The 16,135-nt window shown below is 40.9% G+C and overlaps 1 protein-coding gene and 1 non-coding gene across 2 annotated transcripts in view; both read left to right on the top strand.

The window, feature by feature from the left end:
* SLC9A7 (solute carrier family 9 member A7) overlaps positions 1-15,918 on the top strand; it is a 76,395-nt gene extending 60,477 nt beyond the window's left edge. The window contains exons 14-17 of the mRNA XM_086482218.1: positions 3,216-3,279; positions 5,931-6,013; positions 9,314-9,419; positions 15,660-15,918. Coding sequence (XP_086338344.1) covers positions 3,216-3,279; positions 5,931-6,013; positions 9,314-9,419; positions 15,660-15,908 — 502 coding nt within the window. The 3' untranslated portion in view covers positions 15,909-15,918. The remainder of the gene's footprint in view (positions 1-3,215; positions 3,280-5,930; positions 6,014-9,313; positions 9,420-15,659) is intronic.
* On the top strand, positions 13,508-13,699 carry LOC147416241 (U2 spliceosomal RNA). The gene has a single exon (XR_015184264.1). It is a non-coding gene; the product is annotated as a U2 spliceosomal RNA (small nuclear RNA).
* Positions 15,919-16,135: the final 217 nt, after the last annotated feature.

Below are 16,135 nucleotides of genomic sequence, written 5' to 3'. Positions count from 1 at the left end.
CTGACGTGCCCCTCAGTCCCCATCACATGGACTGTGCCTCTTCAACAAAACACCGATTTCAAACAGAGCTTGCTCACCTGCCTTTCTGCTGGGGAGTCTGAGCAAAACACCGGTCATTAGCATGGCTACTCTCTCTCTGCCCCGATCTCTGAGAAGGGATCTGTGTAAATGAATCTGGTAACGATTTTTCTTAATTTAAAAGCTGGTTAAATAAATGAGAACTGATACTGACCTTTACAGCACATTTAAATTACAGGAAGCTTTTTAAATGTACTTAAGGATGCGAGATGGAATTTTTTTTTTTTTAACCACCAGAAGAAGATTATGTTGAAGACATACATGCATCAGCTTTACTTGTGCTTTTAATTATGGAAATAGTTAAGAAAGGATGAAGTAACTAAATATTTTCTGTCCTCCTTTTCACTATAAAGGAGGTTGGGAGAGACTTGGCTGGTTTTTAGTATTGCTTTGTTTCAGGTGATAAAGATGACACTTTCTTAGAAATTTGGTAGCAAGGCCTGCAAAAATGTGATGCTTCCCATGAGACCAAGGTGTATATACCTTGAATCTTAAACAGGCAGACTTGCTACAAAAAATTAAAGCTTCCTGTAACATTCATGCTAGAGTAGAGGATAAGAGACATGGTATGCTGATTGAAAGATACAAAAAGTAGTTGTGGGAATTCAAAATGGTAATGTATTTTGTGTTAATCTGTGAACTGAGGAACACACTGTGAAACATGAACTTAAAAAAAAGTGATTTATGGAAAAGAATTAATTAGAAATACTCAAAATATAAATTCATCTGAATAACTTTGAAAAAAGTTTAAAATGGACAAGTCTGTGTCGATGTACTTTCAACATTGAAAGAAACATCTATAGTAAGAATTTTTTTCTAAAAGTTGAACCATTTTAGTATAGAAAAGCTCTCTTCCTCTTTAGCACAACAGTGAGCCCAGCCACCTGGTCTGTGATGTACTATGACTTTTCACTGAACAGTACAGTCATCCTGCTTTGGTCCTCCACTAAGTGCCCTTCCCCTGCCGAAGAGCAATTAAAATCCCTGAAACAAAAGCACAACCTTGTAAGTCAAGTGAAAGCTGAGACGTTCTGAATTGTTTGGTTTTCTTATGTACTGTGAAGTGAATGGGTAGCCCAGTGAGTTAAAACCATTTAGGGAATGCCAGCTATGTTCATCTTCTGGAACAAGGCATCTTGAACTCCCCGATCACGTTGCCAGCTGCGCAGCTAACATGGGTGTGGCTGCTGTGCATAGTACATTGAACCTCCCAAAAGTGCAGCTGGAGTTCGGAAAGCCACAAATCATTTTCTTTTATTTTTATGTGTATTTATGAAGGAATGCGCAATATTATATACATATATTGCCATACTGACTGGGTTTCCTGACGCTGCTTGTCAGCTTTCTGCATGAGGCTTCACTAAGTAACTAGTTTGTCTGCAGAAAACCCTTCTTACCTTGTCTTCACCGCGTAGTGATAGCCTAAGCAGTGACGTCTAAGCCCTTGTAACCCTTCAGAGCTCTTGCGTGTGGCGTTCTGTTTTAGCGTGTGTTACAATCCGATACCCAATCTTGTCTGTCCAGTATTCCCTTAAACTGGTGAAGCTTTTTTAGTCTTGAGGCTGGTCAGTGCCAATGAATTCCCAGGCCAAATGCGCCTAAGCGTTAAGATGACTCTGTGGAAAAAGGAAGTGAAGAGGAAAGAAGAGAGACTGAGGGGGAAAAAAAAAAATCCAAGCAGAGGACAGGGTCAGCACTAGTTCCATATGAGATGGCTGCAGGCTGTCTTAGAGTGGCCTCCTGGATTTTCCCTGAACTACATTGTCATGCAAGGCCTTGGATTGGCCGTGAGTCCACAAGGATGACTTAAAACTTCAGTTCAATGCCTACTTTTCTTCTTCTGTTGTTCCATTAGAAAGTGCTGCCCTGCGCTTGGAGGTGTTCCCTTTTAGTTTAATCCTTGCAGTCTTCTGTACCTAAAGGTAAATCATGTCTGGATCACCGCTTGCCTTCTGCAAGCATGTATTCCTGGGACACACAAAGGATATGGTCTTACCAGCAAGGTTCTGTTGGTTTCTGGTAATTCTTAGGGATGTTGCATAAACACTGTGGCTAGAAATAGTTGACACAAAGTCAAAGTAACAAAGAAATTGCAATAAACCAGCTCAGTCCCTTTTAAGAGGGGGGAAATGAAGAAGTTAGCCATTTCAGACAATATGTTTTTGTAGTTGCATGCATTTCGCTAGACATATTATGCAACATGGTAAGACTGAAACACAACCCATTTGAGACTGACAATCTTACCTAACATTTGAGGCTGGAGGTCTAGCTTCTATAAGAGAACAAAGATTAAGGCATGAATAGGATTTAACAAATAGCTACCCCCAAAACAGACCAGAAAAACCTGAACGTAATTACAAGGATTAAATACCCATCTTGGATTGGAGCACTATGTGAAAGGATGGTTCGGTAACAAGGTGCTCACTAACTATGCAAAAGCGAGTAGACAGTTTCTAATTAACATATTATTCTGTAATCACCCACCATCTTATCATACAGACCCTCCCTCACTCAGGCAGGAGGCTGGACTAGACAGACCTCTTGTTAATCCACTGTGGCTGCGTTGTGTTAGGTGAATGAAACTTGCAGCAAATTAATAGTATGAGTCTTTATAAAGACTGTTTTTGTTGCTTCACACAGTGCATTAAAACTTGGTGTGTGTTTGTCTTTTTTTAATCATATATTTGAACCATTCTCAGGCCTTTCTGGCAGCTAAGTTATCTGCCATGTCAAATATTTAGGCTGGGCTTATCCTTAGTCTCTGGTTTCTTGCTTCTGGACATGAAGGATGTTCTTCACTGAAGAAGATGTCACCCACAGTTCACATTTAAGCCAAAAATAGTATTTGCCAGTGTCCTAAAAGAATTGGCAACAAAGGTAAGCAGTTAACAGCTTTAACTCCATCTCGGTATCAACTTTATCTACAGGTAGTTGCTGCTTGAGTGAAAAACTATCTTGTTTATAGCTATGTAACTGCAGGGGAATAATGGACAGCTCTTCCTCAAACTATTCTTATAACCTCTCTGAATGTAGCTTTGCTGGGTGCTTAAAGTGCTTCTAAAACACATTCTGCCAAACTTACAGCGTTTGCAACCCCTGGTAACACCACTTGCTTTGTTTTCCTAATGTTTCTGTAGGGTTGGGGTTGACCCAGATCAGGATCCTCCACCTACTAATGACAGCTTTCAAGTCTTACAAGGAGTAAGTAATTACATAACTTCTCTATTAGGCTGATCTTATTTTATAACTAAGGCGATAAAGAACTGCAGAAGCTGTGTGCATGGATAAAACCTTTCTCTCCTAGCTGGCAAGTCAGTAATGCATTTTATTTTATGATACTCAAGAAATGCCCACCAAAAAACATTCTGTGGTGTTGGGTGTAGTGCTGCAGCGTTCAAATTTTTGTGTATATGTATGTATACAAGGCATCAAAAACCTTCCCAAATCTGCTAATGCACTTTTATTTAACAATGTGCTTTCCTCTTCTCCCACCCACCCAACATGCTTGCTTTTAACATGCTGCAGCATAAACAGTCCTTCCCAAGACCAACCCAGAGATAAATCTCTTGGCTTCTGTTCAATAATTGATACCAAATTTTGGCCCTTGGACTTGCTTAAGAATCAAAGATTACGTTCGCTAATCTGACCTCAGCTCCTGTGTACTATGCCACAAGGCAGCTGGATCTTGCCTGTACTACCTATCCACCTGTATGAGGCAAAAGCACCACTGGAAAACTGTCATTTATATTCAGCAAACTGTTGCTGTGACTCTTTAGCGCAGCTTTCTATGCATCAGTGACAACCCAAGAGTTGACTTTTTTCCCCTGCAATATGTTATTGGCAAACAAGACTATTGAGAGAATGTCGTTCATAGCAGAAATTTCAGTTTTCCTCATGTATAAATTGAGTGAATTCACAGGAGGAGTGAAAGGTCTGGAAAAAAGCCCAACAACAACCCAACATTTTCTGAGGCTTAACTGAGAGCTTCCTCTGTCCAGACCTTAGTTTACACTCTCCCAGAGTACTGTTTGACAGTAATTGTTCAGTAGCACAACTGGTTGCTTATGTAGGAACCTGCTAGAGGAAGTTGAATGAAAGGAAAGACAGATGTCTTTGCACCCAGAGGATGCTTAGGGTGCAAGTGTGTGAACTGTGCTTTGTAAACGTCAGGCTGTATGATGCTGGTGTTCAGCCTGGTCACAGATACATGCGTGGGGTACTTGCTGTATTTGGGATCAGCTTTGTTATTAGTGGTTTCTCCTGCCTTGCTTTTTTTTTTTTTTAATTTTATTTTTTGTCACAAGTTGTATAGATAAGAGTTACTTGCTCAGGAAGCATCCCTTTCATTGCAGAAACTGCATTAAGGCATCTCTATGTTCTTTGTAGAAGTTTGTGTCCAACACAGAAAATAAGATTCTGAAATGGTGGGTTTGGGTACCAAAAAACGGTGAACTTGTTGTGTGGTTTTTTTTTTTTTTAATCTACTTGGGAGCAACCAGAGGGCCAGGCCTCAAAACACTTTTTTACAATGAAGGCCACTTCATTGCATTTATTGCATAAACCCAAGGTTAGGAAGTGGTATGATGGTAAGATGGTTTTGGCCAGTTCAGGCTGAGCTTGTCGGTGTTTGAGGAATTGCTTTAACAGGAAACAGAGCATGGGTATCCTGTTCTCATTCAGTGTCTGGATGGAAATATCTTGTTTGCTTTTTTCCCATGTAAACATAAAGCACTTACCCATTTGTTTTGCTCTTTAGCTGTGTATTGCATTCCTAATGGAGTCCATTAGTCAGTTCCCTTTGGATTCCTCTTTCTTTCACCAAGCCAAGATTAGCAATGTGTCAGAGTTAAAGAAAATATATCATTTAGGATGGGGAGGGAGTGAAAATATACTAAGCTTTAACTCTTGGTGGATCATTGATTTTATTTATTTTTTTTTTTAATCAGAAGTACACAGGGCAATCCTGTCTTGTTATTTTCCAGTAGTTTGAAAGATTGTTCATACAAGGCATTCTCACTTCATCTGTTTTCCTGTATTTAACTGTGGCTTCTGGCCAAATAAAAACAAACTCCAACCAACCAAGCAATGAAAAATCACACAAAACCCCAGAACAGTATCAAAAGTAAAAACAAATGCAGCTGCAGGCCAGCTGGTGTGATGACTTGCAGCACAGCTAGTAAAGGGATTATGTTTAACACTGTTAGCACTTCTGAGGTTGATCTAGTGCTTAATGAAATTTGCATGACATTCCTCAATTGTGATTTGATATGGATTCCTTGTTAAGCATGTTTCTTTTAAGTGGGATATATTTCATCAGGTTTGTGAGAGTTTATTGAGTAATGATAAATTCCCTTGTTCTTCCAAGGAAGCAATAGGTTTAAGGAAAGAATACCAAATAGATCTAGAATTAAGGAAGCCAACCAAGCAATGAATAGGGATCAGTCCTGGATTATTCCTGTTCATTTATTTGGGGAGGGTGATGGGGATGAGACATCAATGAGGCTTATTTGTCAGTTTTGGACTTATTTCTCTATCCATTACTTTATTAACTGTGTGATAAGCTTTTAGACTCAAGGAAGCTTGGTGGTAGAGGGCTCATTAAGGTAACTGGAGGGCAATGAAGAGTGCCTACTTCTCGGCAGTCGCTTCTGGTCTTTCTAGGGAAAGAAAGCTCAGTATAAGCATGTCTCTAAAAAGCTTTCTTCTGCAGTCCAAAGTACAGTACTGAAGTAATTTGGCTTTTTTGAACAGGATGTTATAGTGTGAATGACTGGAATGTATGACTTGTTGGGGTTTTTGTTTTTGTTTTTTTTTTCTTGAAATAATTGAATATGTTTTTATCTTATTTTTAGGATGGCCCAGATTCTGAAAGACGGAACAGGACAAAGCAGGAAAGTGCTTGGCTTTTCAGGCTATGGTATAGCTTTGACCATAAGTATCCTTTTGAAAACACAGCTTAGCTGCAAGGCATGAAATGTTCACTTTTTTCGTTTCCATGTACCCATATGTAGCCTTAAGCACTTGAGAGAGTCAGACAGGAGAAAGATCAAGTATTTGACAGGTTCAAGGCACAGAACTGAAGCTTGAACTCGCTGACTTGGAAGATGGACCTTTCCTTTCTCTAATCCATGGTATGTCACACTTGCTGGAGGACAGAAACCAGTCAGTTCTAGATGAAGTTCCTTCCTAAACAGTAAGACAGCCAATTAACTATTTCAGATCCTCTCACTTGTTTCATTAATCTGTTACCTCCACTGATGCTCATAGCACAAACTAGTTTTCCCGTTCATTGTACATGTCTAAGCCCCAACTCATTGCTCTGAAAAGCCATCTGCCTTTGTGATGAAATCCTCTTTGGAAACTCATTGCTGATATGGGAAGTTCTGGAACTAAAAATCTACATGTGATCCACCTGATTTCCTTCAGTACATCCAGAACTTCCTATGGATGTTAAAGCAGAGAGTGCCCTTGTGTATATGTAGTACTGTACAACCTTTCTGAGGCTGCTATTATACTATTTAGATAGCCTTGTTTAAGCTTCTGAGCAATTTTTGTGTAGCTGTCCTGTCTTCTGTGATTGTGGTGTTTTAATCTACTTAGCATATACTTAATCAGTATATCATACAGGTGCCCCTCCTTAATGGATTACACTCACTTAGTGGAAAATTACAAAGATAATCCTGTGGCCATGGTAAATCACTATACCCAGAAATTCAAAGAAGTTTCAGTTCTTGATTTCTGGGACAGTTAACTATATATAAATATCTGTGACACAGCGCCTTAGTCGTGTTGCAGCTTGCGTCTGAGAAGTGAGTCTTTTCACTGGGGTCTCAGCCATTGGTTGACGAGAGACTGCTGGTCTGGTTGGAGAACAGTTGTTTCCTTCCATGCCTTGTGCATCAGTGTTTCCCACTCAGGGAAACCCAGGTATGGCATTGAAAGCATTCAGATCTAATAGCACTTGCCTCTTCAGGTTAAAATCTGTTTGTGACTGATGCTTTCAGATGCAGTAGCATTGAGCCAAAGCCCAGAAGGGAGTGTATGTGCTAGTTTAAATATTCATAAACGTTAGTAATTTCAGTTTAACCCTTTGAGTTGTAATAGCTGATGTCAAAGTATACTGAGGTCAATTTTTCTTACTTAAGAAAGACTTCTGTGGTAAGAGCGCAGAAGGATCTGGCTGTGGCTGACTGCTTCTTTTTTGTCTTTTTAAGAAGGAAGCGGAGCTATCCTCTTCCCCTGCCTTTACAAGAGGGATGTGCCCAATGAAAAAAGGAGTAGTTGGCAATGCTGACTTCCCCTTGGCTGACACTAGCACAAGTGCAGTCCCCAGCAGCTGCCGCAAGGGTGAGAAGGGGGGGGGAGTGCTAGGTGAAAATTACAGCTTAATTAGCTGTTTCATCGAAATTTAAAGGATGCTGATAGCGCATTTGCTTTTTCAGTGGTGACCAGCAATCTTTAGAGAAGGTTTCTGTGGCGTTTGTGTCAAGGAAGCTGACATCCAGAGGCATTCAGATCAACATCAGCTGGGTGGGCTTAAATTGCGTGGAAGGGATGCCCTTTAGAATTGCCACCTCTTTACCCATGGCTAAATGTCAAAATACTTTTTGCCGATGCACTCACTTGGTTTGTGGGTAGAAGGGCAGATTGTCTCAAAACTCACTCTTTGCAAGGGAACTTAACTTGAAAAAGAAGCGAGTAAGATGCGCTTGGCAGCGTGCTCCAACGCTGGCTATTGCCTGCAGAGCTCTGTGTTGGATGGATAACCGGGAACTTCATTCCTGTGGAACGCACAGTTCATTTAATGTCACGGGCTGCTCCCTGGGATCACCCACAATTGTTAAACACGAAGCAAGCTGCAGCTTTGAAGTACCAGATGTCTTTTACTTGGTACTGACAGCACCAAGTCACTGTGTGGCTGTGTACCACAGGGCAACGTGGGGGCTGGTAGGTTAGTGTATGGGCGAAGAGTTTTCCTTGCCAGGACTGGGTGTAGCCGCACTGTTACTGGAGGAGGGAAGGAGGAAACATAACTCTGCAGTGGCATAATCGTGCCGTTAAATGCTCAAGTAAACATGCTATGCCAGGCTCTGCTAAAGGGGAGGGATGCATCTCTGCTGGAACAGCCCCCTTTTTTTTTTAACCCCCTCTTACCCCTAAGCACCTTGATCTGTTGAGAGGATCAGGGAAACTGTTATATTCACAAATGGACTTGAGCCTCTCTGTGCTTAGAGGCCTGAGAAAGTAACTAGAATACCTGCAATATATGTTTATATTTAAAATAATCACACTGACTTAGAAAAAAAAACAACAACCCAAAACCTGATTTCAGACAATGTTTGGAAGTCTTAGCACTCCCCTCCTGATCTCTATTCTTGTGCCAGTCAAGATCAGCATGCTGCTCTGTAACAGGGACGCCTTTTTTTTGACCCCTGAGCATTTCCTCATGCATAGCATCAGTCAGGAGTGCTAACGTGAACAAGTGTGGATTTGCCTGGGGGCAGACCTATGAAAAGAAGTGTAAAGACACCTTGCTTTTCCGCAGCCATGCCCCCTCAATGTAATCCAGGTAGCAGTGCTTTCCTTTCACGCCGTGTTATGTGGTTCTTGCCATACAGTTTTCCCTCTGCCTTTCTGGGGCTCTCTGGGCAGCATGTATATGTGCATTGCAGCAAAGTCTTTGAGCCTCACTGGAATAAGATCTCTGGTTGCATCTGTGTGGCTTACTGACCAGCTAGCAGTTCAAGTGGCTGCGTTGCTTTGAGGATGTTGGACGGACAGCATTTCTTTATTGCCCTGTGTTGAGCCACATAGGTATGTCACCTTGGTACCTCTAGCTTGCAACCTCAACACCACGCTCCCATTTTCGGAGCAGAAATACCCTTGGACCTATTAACACTAAAGCACTTGTACCTCTGCTGGCTCCTTTCGGCTCCAGAGAGCACAAAAGCTGGAAACATTGCAACTGTTTGAAACTTTTAAGAGAGTTAGCTAGTTGTCCTTGCAGAAAGAAAATGTCTTGAGTAAAGAAACTGCCCTTGAAAGGATCAAGGGGAAAATATTGGGGGGAAGACATTTTTCATTTATTTGTTTACATGTGCAGATTTTTTTTTAATGGAAGTTTCATGTACAATTATTAAGCAGCACATTAATCAAAGGCAAAACCACATTTATGTACAACTCTGTTTTCAATAGTGGTTTTCAAGCACTGATGTGTTTTCCTTAACTACTTCAGTTATTTAAAGCCAATTCTCACCCACAGTGGCCCTCCGTTAACCACAACTCTACCCAGCTGGTGTGGCCTGATAGCCCGCTGTCTGACAAGTCCCCAGGTTTATGATGTAAGTAGAAAGACTCAGTATGGGTTTTGTTTTTTATTTATTTAACTTCAGCAAAGCAGCTTTTTTTATTTTTAGGCAAAAGTGCTGGTTTGTCCCAGACAGAAAAGATTTAAGATGGTCTTCTGTGAGACAACAGCTTCTGTTAGTGGAAATCAGAGATGATCTTGTTGTTTAAACACTACATTAAAAAAACAACATTTAAGGATATTGGAAAATTACAGGCCTAGTCAATAAACCAGTCCAGTGAATCACTTAAAAATATTCAGTCCCTTCTCAACACTTTTGGACAAGATTCTTTTCCTGTTACTGCTAAGGTTGCGTTGAGGTCTCCTTCAGTGAAGACACTGACACGTTTACCCATGCCGGAAAGAAATCTGGTAGAGCTTCCCTTCATTGTTTCCACTGTGAAATTTGAGGCCACATTTCAGAAACCGTTAATCATTTACTTATCTCAGTCTAGCAGGTCACTATGCTGTCTTTACAGCCATGTCTTGCAATAATTAATGCTTCATTCTCCTGTTATTCTTGCTGGATCCTGATTACATGTCATTCGTGTCTGTATAGTTCTTCTGAAATCTACAGCGTTTATGAGCCACTTGTAAATAGAACCATAGTACTGCGTGGGATCACTCAAATTTGCAAGTTCTCTGGAACGGTAACATCTCTGCTATGTTCAAGTGGTCTTGAACCAGATTTCTATTAGTCTTTTCCTAGAAAGTTGTGAATTCCACTTGCATCTTTGAAATACTTTCTGGTATCATTAGCAGATTACTTTTACCTGATAGTAAAATTTCAAAGCAATTTGAAATGTCTGCTGTTAATTTGGAGTTATTAGTAATGCAAGGAATTGGCCCGGTTCCCATCTTTGCAGTACCACTGGAGATCTTAAAACAAATCTAGGCTGGAAGGCATCCATCAGACCAGTTGCCCTATCTGTGTATTGCCCATGTATGATCTTATAAGATTAGTTTTCCGGTAACTGAGGATCTAACCAGAGTGGACATGCAAGCTTTGGCTGTCAGTTGGGTTCTTTTTTTCTCTTTACTCCTCATTCTTAGCTACTACCACATGTGGAAACTTTTTCTTTAATTGAATTGCTTTTGAGACACACACACAGGATGTTAACTTCATCATTGAAAATGTTTATAAGGCTGTATACTTTGTTGGGGTATGTAATGTGGAACTGCAACTTTCACATTGTATTCTCTCTTCTTGTTCCTATTTTGGTGCATTGCTGCATTAGCCTTGGGAAAGAACATAATTTTGAGATTTAATTTCTAGTTTCTTTTCAAGATTTCCGAACTCTGCAGGTGCTTTAGTGCTTTTTGTTTCTTTGCATGGCTGCCTTTGCTACAGCACTTGACTATACCATTTTGTTACTGGCTAAAAAGCTATGGAATCTTTTTGTCTTCCTATTAAGTGCAGGTGAAGCAACTGAGAGCGCCATGTCTTTGGGGGGACAGAAACTGCTTGGCATAGTGTCGCTTTTGTGAGGTATTTCCACAAAAATTGAATGGTACATCTGAGAGAATTAAAGGCTGTGTCCTGGTTTGGCTGGGACAGAATCACAGCCCAGCCATGCCAGGCAGCCCATTAGCAGGTTTGAGTCAGCCAGGGCAGCTGACCTGAGTCAGCTACAGGTGTAGCCCGTACCGTAAGGTCATGTTCATTATAAAGGGGGGAGGTTTGATGAGGAAGGGGAGCTCCTGTGGGGTTCCTCCTGCTCCTCCTCTGGCTTTTCCCTGCTCCTGAGGACTGCTCTCTGGTTGATTTTATGTGTGGATATTTGTTTGGCTGGGTATAACTCTGTATATCTGTTAGTATTAGTGTTATCTCGTTAAAATCTGTTCTCACTTCTGCCCATGGGTCTGCTCTCCTTTTCTCAATTCCCCTTCCTGGCTGGTGAGGGGTCATCTGGTGATAGAGGAACCCTTACAACTTAGCCCCAGGTACAGGCTAAACGTAGACAGACTGAAAACTTTGAATTAAACAAGCAAAAAAGTCTGTAAATACTCAACGGAATGTTCCATAGCTGGAAAATGTGTTTCAAAAAGTAGTAGTAAATCCTAGATCTCATTCAGGTGCATGTCTGAGCACTTAGGACATCTTCTTAGAGAAGAAAGCATGCAAGTATGTGGCTATACTGACTGTATATTTGTGTATTGTTTTTGGCTTCAGTTGTTGGGTTTTTTTCTTCTCTGGCTTTATTACAACCTTATTTATAACTCATTTTCACTTCTGTGGGTGGGAATGCATCTTTTTAATTAGATGACAAAAGGGGGTTTTAAAGTCTGAAAGTCAAATAATCTTATTACGTAGTCCACCTACAACCTATTCCTAAGTATGAGTTCATGTCCTCTAAGCTTGAATCTGCATGATGTGCATGTAAGGTTCTGAATCAGCACTTGGGGGTGAGGTGCAGTGGATTTTTTCCAGAGCTGCTGTTACTATTCCTTGCTGATGTTCTCCCACTGCTTTAAGACTGTCCCACTAGGCTCACCATTAAGTGTTTCCCACCCAAACCGAATCCAAGTTGGAACTTTAAAGCATGAAAGTTTGCTGTAGTTAGTGTTTAACAGCATAATTTTCAAAAATTCACTCCTATTTTTTTCTCCTGGTGTTATCTTCAGTGCATGCCTATTTGGCAGGGCTTTCCATTTTATCCCAAACTACTGTAGGTCACTTCTTCTTTCCTTTTGACACGTCCTTTGAAAGTTTTAATAATTCTGTTTCATCAACCTTTTATCCCATTTCATAGAAGCATCTGTGTTATCACCAGCTCTTTGTGATGAAGCACTCCTGGGGATTTTTCATTTTGGGCTTATTTGTTCAGGGGTGTGTTTTGTGTCTTACACACTCTCCCACTTGTTGTGGTGGTGGGTTTTTTTTTGTGGTTTTTTTTTTTTTTGAAAGTTTAGTTCTTGCACCATACACAGTGTGACAACTTGGTACGAAAGTAAAGGGAATGGAATTATTTTTCTAAATATGCAAACTTGGTAAAGAAACTTCATTTGCAGTCTATGTAAGTCTTGGAGGACGTACCTCTCAAAATTGGTAAGAAAAACTGTTGAGCTGCGCCTCACCCCTCCCATTTCTTAGTGATTCTAGCTTCGTAGGAAAAATTGTTTAGTTTCCTTGGTGAATTTGAAATCTGAGAGAGAAACGCTAAGCGGCACGTCAGGTTTAATTTGTAATATATTTTGCATTAATACTATTTGACGCTTTTGCTTTGGAGCCGCAAGGTGAGTAACCTCTGACGCAAGTTCTGTCATCTGTGATGCCGGTGTTGTATTCTGCACCAGCAGCAGATGTGGTGACTACCAGCACTTTGCATGTGGGGTGCACTTTGCATGTGCTTCTTTTTGCATCGCCTTAGGAGGCAATAAAGACTGGCTCTGGAAGCAGTAACTCTAAGCTTTAGCTGTTTTAACATCTCCAACACGCATTCTTAGGAACATCAGCAGATTTTACCACAAATGGGATGGAATGCTCTGAGGTCCCTCAGGGTTATGGTCAGCACACCAAAGCAAAATTCAGTCTTTTGTGGGGTTTGGATTTAGGTACTTAACCATTCTAGTATGCGAGTGTAAGTAGTGAAGTTCAGATCTATGTTTGAGTGAATTGAAGCTATTCCTACAGAACTGTGGGGGATTGCAGAGGCCAGTTTAGGGTTATTCTTGGAAGAATTTCAAGTCTCTAGGGATCTACTTGGATACATTTCCTGTCTGTCTTGAAAGAATTGTTGATGCTGCATGAAGCACAGTAGGTTTATTCACCCATCCTCTTTGCTTGCAAATGTAGCAAATCCGTATACTACATGGGATTGTTCATGGATGTTCTCTGGGGAAATACATGAAATAAATTGCCTGCTGCTTGCACTGCTATTCAGAAGTGAAATAAATAAGTGGAACTTGGCTTGTACAGGCAATGTTTGCTCACTGTGTTGAGAGAAAGCTCCGTGTTTTCTCTGGAACTGATCATGTTTACGTACATGTAAGCATAGCCCGGGACAAACCAGCAAAGACTGAGTTAGAACTTGCCGTATAGTACAAAGCCGGTGGCCCTATCTTTTCGGTATCGTGCTTCCAAGAGCTTTTCAGCCTTTTGGGGAAGCTGAAGTGTAGTGTGTGTGTGTTCTTACCAGTTTCTTATCTGATAGGTGGCTGCAAGGATTTGCTGTTAAATAGCATTATGGAGACAGGAGATGCTTTGGGAGCTTGCTGCAGCCACTTCACGCGTGGCCCTGGTACCACAGTACCTCCTGGTGCGCTGTTAGCCCTGCCTTCCCCAACTTGGTGCTTCTCCAAGGGCAAACACCATGAAAGGCAACTTGTGATAAAGATTCTCGCTTCTTTGACTTCTTAAAACATAACCAGTCAACAGTCACAAACTGCCTGCTGCTTACTCATTTTCCTGCTCTTCATCTTTATTTGAATGTCTTTTCTTCAAAAACAGAATCTATAGGGATATCAGATTTTCTTAAACAGCCGATCATTTTGTGCGTCTTTTGTAATCATCTTGGTCTTGTCCCTCAGACTTTTACCTTTTCTGCAATGGGAAGTTTATAAAGGCTGTTTCTGCCAACTATAGCTGAACCCTTTTAATTTCTGCCTTTTTTTCTTTTTAAGATAGTGACAGTAGTTCAGTGTGCTCTTTGTAATCAGAGAAAGCAAGTGTCCTAAACTGTATTTGCTCTTTGTGAACAGCGTTCCCTATCACAGTAACCCTGTCTCTAATAAGCGATGATAAATTTGGATGCCACGAAGGTTCTGAGAAGTTAGCATTCATTGTGAGTAGGGCTTGTCTTGCACCCGACACTGAACAGCACCATTTCTTTCATTGGTTTTGATAAACTCCTGACACCTCTTCCAGTACTCATTAGTTAAATATTCTGTATCATCTAGAGGCTTCTGCTGCTTTATTTTGGCTGATTACCATTCTGAAATAATGACAGGAAGCTTTCCCAGGAAGTTTTATTTAGCCAGGCACTGCATTTTTCATCGTGGACAGGTTAATCAGCATTTTGAATCTCAAGTACCCTGAACTTCTGTTCTGCAGTACTGGTAGGGCTTTCTGGTCAGGCTGATCGCAGGCATCCTATCTCACATAGCCTGTACCTTCCTTCCTTTACCGAGGTGGAAGAAAATGATGTATTTTGAGAATGTGGCCTGATCAGTGTCCAGCTGACTGAGGAGAACAGCAATACACACATCTATATTTCAGCTCTTGCTAAGCAGTATGGAGCTATTCACGGGGGGGGAAATAATTGCTTGCAGTTGCGAGAGAGCAAGTAGTACTGATCAAATTTTCCTCAAATATGAAGAAGCCCCGTTTTCTGACCGATTCAGCTGTTTTTCCTTTTGCCGAGGCCATGTTAAATGGGAGTGAAACACGGTACAATTGCTTGCTGTTGGATTATGCTGTGTAGAGGAATTGCTTTGTTGCACTTCAGCAATTTCTAGTCTCCGACCGTGTATTTCACCCCATCTCTGCCAAACTAAATTCACAGGGTTTCGTGAGCCATTCTTAAACGATTTTGAAAAGAAAACATATCAGAACTAGTTACAAAACTGTGAAGCAAGCATTTTCTTGTATCAGTCTCTTGTTCTTCTACGGCTCAGGACTGTTCCTAAGAACTAGGTCAAGTAATTCTCTGTTTAGTACCAGGTAAGAGTAAGCAGATGGTTTAAAAGATTGTGGTTAGTTTTCAATCCATAACAAAAATTTGTTGAGGAAACTGGAATATAAAGAATCTGGGCCTAATGAGTCCTTACCAGTTTGGATGAGACTTTTACTAGTGAATTTGACTATTTAGCAACAGATGCAACTCTGACTTTGTATTTGGAGTGACTTAATTGGGCTTGGTCTTCAGCCTCTTTCCTGTACTGCCTTGTAAATTGTCATACGAAAACCAGTGTATACTGCTCATCTCTCCTGTACTTCTGGTCAACTTCCAGTGCTATTAAATCCATAGTTACCGGTTTCATAATCTAGTTCTTGGATTCAGCTCCCCCTCATTTCTCCGCCATAGCAGTAGTTACACAGGGAGCAGTAAGCCGATTTGCAAACACAGGGTTTAAGGTTATTTTTAACATTTCTTAAGGTGGAGCTGTACCACTTACTGCTTCTGTATTGACACGTCGGTAAACTCTTCTGTTCAGTTACCTTCTTGGCAAAGACCAGATGTTGTGCACTGTACAAAGATTTTAAAGATTTTTTTTTTTATTTTTTATTTTCTAGAATCAAGAGCAGCTTAGAGAAGAGGATTCTGATTTTATTCTGAATGATGGTGACCTTACTGTGACATACGGCGATACAACAATAACTGCAAATGGTTCTTCTGGCCCCCATACAGCTACCACTAGCCTTGATGGCAGGAGAACAAAAAGTAGTTCAGAGGAAGCACTGGAACGTGATTTGGGAGCAGCGGATCATGAAGTTACAAGCAGGGGCACCCGGCTAGTATTTCCTCTGGAAGACAATGCATGATCACTGACTCAGTAAAAATAACTCTTGCTCTGTGGATGGATCAAGGAAGGCTGCAGGCCACTGTGTCACTGGAGGTGGGGATGTTTATTTAAACAAGTTAACATGTATGTGGTTTTACTAAGGTCTGAAGATGTCACCTATTTTTTACTCAAGATGCTGACAGTGGGGTTTTCTAAATGTCTGAAAACAGACGAATGAGAAAACTGGTCCTTCTCCTCTTTTCAACT

Source organism: Leptosomus discolor, chromosome 1 (genome assembly GCF_034619465.1).
Source record: "Leptosomus discolor isolate bLepDis1 chromosome 1, bLepDis1.hap2, whole genome shotgun sequence".
NCBI classification, from domain to species: Eukaryota; Metazoa; Chordata; class Aves; order Leptosomiformes; family Leptosomidae; genus Leptosomus; species Leptosomus discolor.
This window is presented reverse-complemented; position numbering and strand designations above follow the sequence as displayed.